Consider the following 3,734-nt stretch of genomic DNA (forward strand, 5'->3'; position numbering starts at 1 on the left):
CAATCCCTAACCTCCAACCTGGTCCTGGTTTCCCTGCTGACGGCCACTTCTCCACTACCCTCGTCCCCACACTCTTATCTCTTCAGCCTGCGCGTCGTTCAAAACACAGATGTTGCGACACGGATGATGCAAGTCTCTTCACGTGGCTGTCTCCACTGATTTGTGACGAGCATTTGCAGGTTATTGAATTAAAGGCCAATTAATCTTGCACCAAAATGGATCATAACAACTGCCGTGACACGGTTTTAATACGCAGACCACTGATGCTCTGGGCGTGAAGGCCTGCCGTTTTTTGGTAATTAATTATGGATTTATCAGACTGTGTTGTGTGGTGACAATTAGGTTTTCAGTTACGTCACACATGAAAGAAGAGCGCACGAAATCTCCCTCTGATTTTCTTTACTGTCGAAGATTCACATATTTACATGTTCTGTGCAATGAAAGTATAATATTCATGTTATTTATAGATTAAAATAAAACTATGTTATTGTTATTATTTCGTTTTTATATTTTAATCATTTTAATAAAAAAAACTAGCACCATGACCACCTGTTTGAGTATAAATATAAAAAGGTTAAGTACTCTGAGGATACAACAAACAAACTACAGCCTCTCTCTCATTATGTAACTAGTATAATTGATAATAATAACTGATCTGCATTCAGTGCCACAATGGTTTTCCTTGTTATGTGCGCCCTCTACTGGGAGATACTTGAAGTGATATTATTAAACAGGGGATAAACAATGTAGTGCACAAAAGCATTCCAAAAAAATACCAATATTCTTATATTATCAGAACTATCATTCACATGTATTTATTTATTTAGTTCTGAAACACCAATCCATGTTAATCACAACCAAGTCTTCAGCTGCTGACATCAAACTGTCTAGTGGTGTTAAAGTCCTCCTGTGATAAACATTTATAATCATCATCTTCATCTGATAAATAAATCTCCTCTCTAGTAGCATCAAACCAGGAAGTGGTACCCAGTTTCAGTGGGCTTTCCAGTGTTCCACCTGGCCTACTCCTTCACCACAACAGAGTGCTTACGAAGTCAGAGCTCCTCATATACACACACAAACACATACACACAGAGATAATGAGTTAGAGGTTTCAGTCTCTCTTTCTCTCAAGCATACACACACTCTCTCTCCCTCTCTCTCTCTCACACACACACACACACACACACACACATAGACGGGTAACGAGTTAGTGGTTTCAGTCTCTTTCTCAAGCACAGACACACACTCTCCCCCCTCTCTCTCTCTCTCGTTTTACACACACACACACACACGCCCACACGAGCAGAAGGATTAGGGATTAAGGATTTCCCCAGCATCGTGGTCTCAGCCTCATCTCTGTCAGTTGTGCCTCGATCCTTTCCCCCTCCTCAGTCTCCATGTGCCTGAGGCTGAGAGAAGAGGCGATAGATGGTGCGTGATGCTGATGCTGCTTCCTCCTCTCCTCCAAGGCTTAGAGTCCAGGCGATGCCCGTAACACTTTATGCCATGACCCATGACCTTCGACCTTCCTTAACCCCCGCCTGCTCTTCTCTCTCTCCGCTTTGTTTTCCCTCTCCCCACCTCTATTTGCTTCTTTGCTCTTCTCTCTTTTCCTCTTTTCTCTTCTCTTCTCTTCTCTTCTCTCCTCAGATCAGTAGCTGCTCTCGTGCCCGGCCAGGATATACAGGTTACCGGCTGCGGAGGGGTCCTCAGTGGGAATGCTCTGGAGCACGATGTCCCTACAAACACAGAGACACAGTCAGTGGGAATTTTCTGGAGCACGATGTCCCTACAAGCACAGAGACAGTTTTTTGGTCCCTGATCTGTAGATGTATCTTTGATATGACGAGTCATGAGCGACAGACACACACACACACACACACACACACACACACACACACACACACACACACAAAAAGACGATGCTTATTACATTACCTGCTTGTCCCCAGAACGTGAAAGACACGGCTCTCGTCAGTAATCTCCTGTGTGACCTGTTAATGCATACACAGATACTGTTTTACTGCCCTTATGGGGACATAAGGTAAAAAGCAGTATTCACAAAAGAGAGTAAGAGGGTGCGGTGGTTTGAATGATGTCCTGAGACGACTCACAGTAACACCTACAAATATCAGCTCCTTTCATAACATGCATTGGTATCAAACACTATGGATGGATTGACTATGTGTCTGAGTACGTGAATGAACACATCTTCCTCTTCTTTTTGTGTAAAGCTTACCTCGTTGGTTTGCAGACTCCTCCCTTGAAGCCCATGTTTCCAGAATGCCAGAATGCTGTCTTGTAAACATACTGTCAGAGACAATGACCGCACTTAGAAGTTAAAGAAGAAAAGGTCCCAAAGTGTCTGGGTTCATCTTATCCATCACCGTTTCCAAATCAGACAGGCACAACAGCAATTTAAGCTCATTTTAACAGTCAATGCACAATGTCAATATGTAATTATAAACATTATCATGATTATTTCAATATTATACCAGCGCTCCTAAAGGGAACCTTCAGTCACTCCAATCCTAAGAGAGGCCTACTACTCTGATGTATGCCGGTGGCTTAATACAGAGTCTTAAAGTCTTGAGCACCATGTCGATCGGAACGAGTTTTAATGTTCCAGAATAGTGTACAGTGATCATTGTCTGACGTTCCATTGTGATAAGCACCATCTCTTATCAAAAAAGCAAAACATTGATCGCCAGTGTGGAACATTACGCCACATTGGGCCTTTTCATGTTAAGCGTAGAACGTACAATGTCCCCCTAGAAAATGGACTCCAAGCAGACTCTAGAAACTATAACAAGAACAACTACGCGTCCATGGTGTGCACAGCTGTCCGTGTGTGTGTGTGTGTGTGTGCGTGCGTGCGTGCGTGTGTGTGTGTGTGCGTGCGTCCGCAACCGAGTGTAACTGCAGCCTTACCCAGAGTCTGGATGGGGAAACTGAAGTCCAGTAGAGAGGTGAACTCTTTACTTGGGCAGCCCTGCAGGTTCACAATCCTCACCGTCTCTACAGAGAGGAAAAAACACAAGCTAAATTACTGATGTTTGCTAACACGTGACTCTCAAACAGGCCAGGCCTCGGTCTGACCTTCAGCCTCCCCAGTGTCACATCTGTGACTGACTTCTCTAGATGGTGACTCTTTACGTTATTTTAATCATTTAACATTTAATATCCTCTTGGGAACCAAGAAAAATGTACAGAATAGCTCAAAAGAGTAAGAGGGAATGCGTGAAGAACAAATGTCAACTACAGAGGACATAAATCTATGGGTTGGTTCTCAGGATGTTTCAGGACCACCCCTCTTCCCCAGCAAGGTGCTACTGTGTTGGGTGATCTCAGGTGATTTCAGGTGATTTCAGGTGATCTCAGGTGATTTCAGGTGATCCCACTGGAGCACTTACTGTCCAGGGCGATGAGAACAGTGTCCCGGTCCAGCTGGGTCACCTGCACGGCATCTACAGGTTTAGAGTCTGCAGGACGGAGCCAACAGGTGAAAAACATGAGTGTGAGCTTATTTATATGATATTTATTTATATTTATGTACAACATAAAAATGCCTGACCCTAAACATTACATTACTGGAAGAAATTGTTGACATGATATGAAATGTGAATTCATAAACTAGCTAACACACACACCCACGTACACACACATACACACAACAACACACCCACCCACGTACATACACAAAAACACAAACACACACACACACACACACA

The 3,734-nt window shown here is 43.5% G+C and overlaps 1 protein-coding gene across 2 annotated transcripts in view; it reads right to left on the reverse strand.

Annotated features, from left to right (window-relative positions):
• Positions 1-1,225: 1,225 nt before the first annotated feature.
• map4k2 (mitogen-activated protein kinase kinase kinase kinase 2) overlaps positions 1,226-3,734 on the reverse strand; it is a 27,854-nt gene continuing 25,345 nt past the window's right edge. For both annotated transcript variants that reach the window (XM_012830807.3, XM_031584494.2), the window contains 5 exons: positions 3,417-3,485; positions 2,935-3,021; positions 2,243-2,313; positions 1,942-1,997; positions 1,226-1,742 (listed from right to left, as the gene is read on the reverse strand). In XM_012830807.3, coding sequence (XP_012686261.1) covers positions 1,655-1,742; positions 1,942-1,997; positions 2,243-2,313; positions 2,935-3,021; positions 3,417-3,485 — 371 coding nt within the window. In that variant the 3' untranslated portion in view covers positions 1,226-1,654. The remainder of the gene's footprint in view (positions 1,743-1,941; positions 1,998-2,242; positions 2,314-2,934; positions 3,022-3,416; positions 3,486-3,734) is intronic.

This window comes from Clupea harengus, chromosome 18 (assembly GCF_900700415.2).
Source record: "Clupea harengus chromosome 18, Ch_v2.0.2, whole genome shotgun sequence".
Lineage (NCBI taxonomy): Eukaryota > Metazoa > Chordata > Actinopteri > Clupeiformes > Clupeidae > Clupea > Clupea harengus.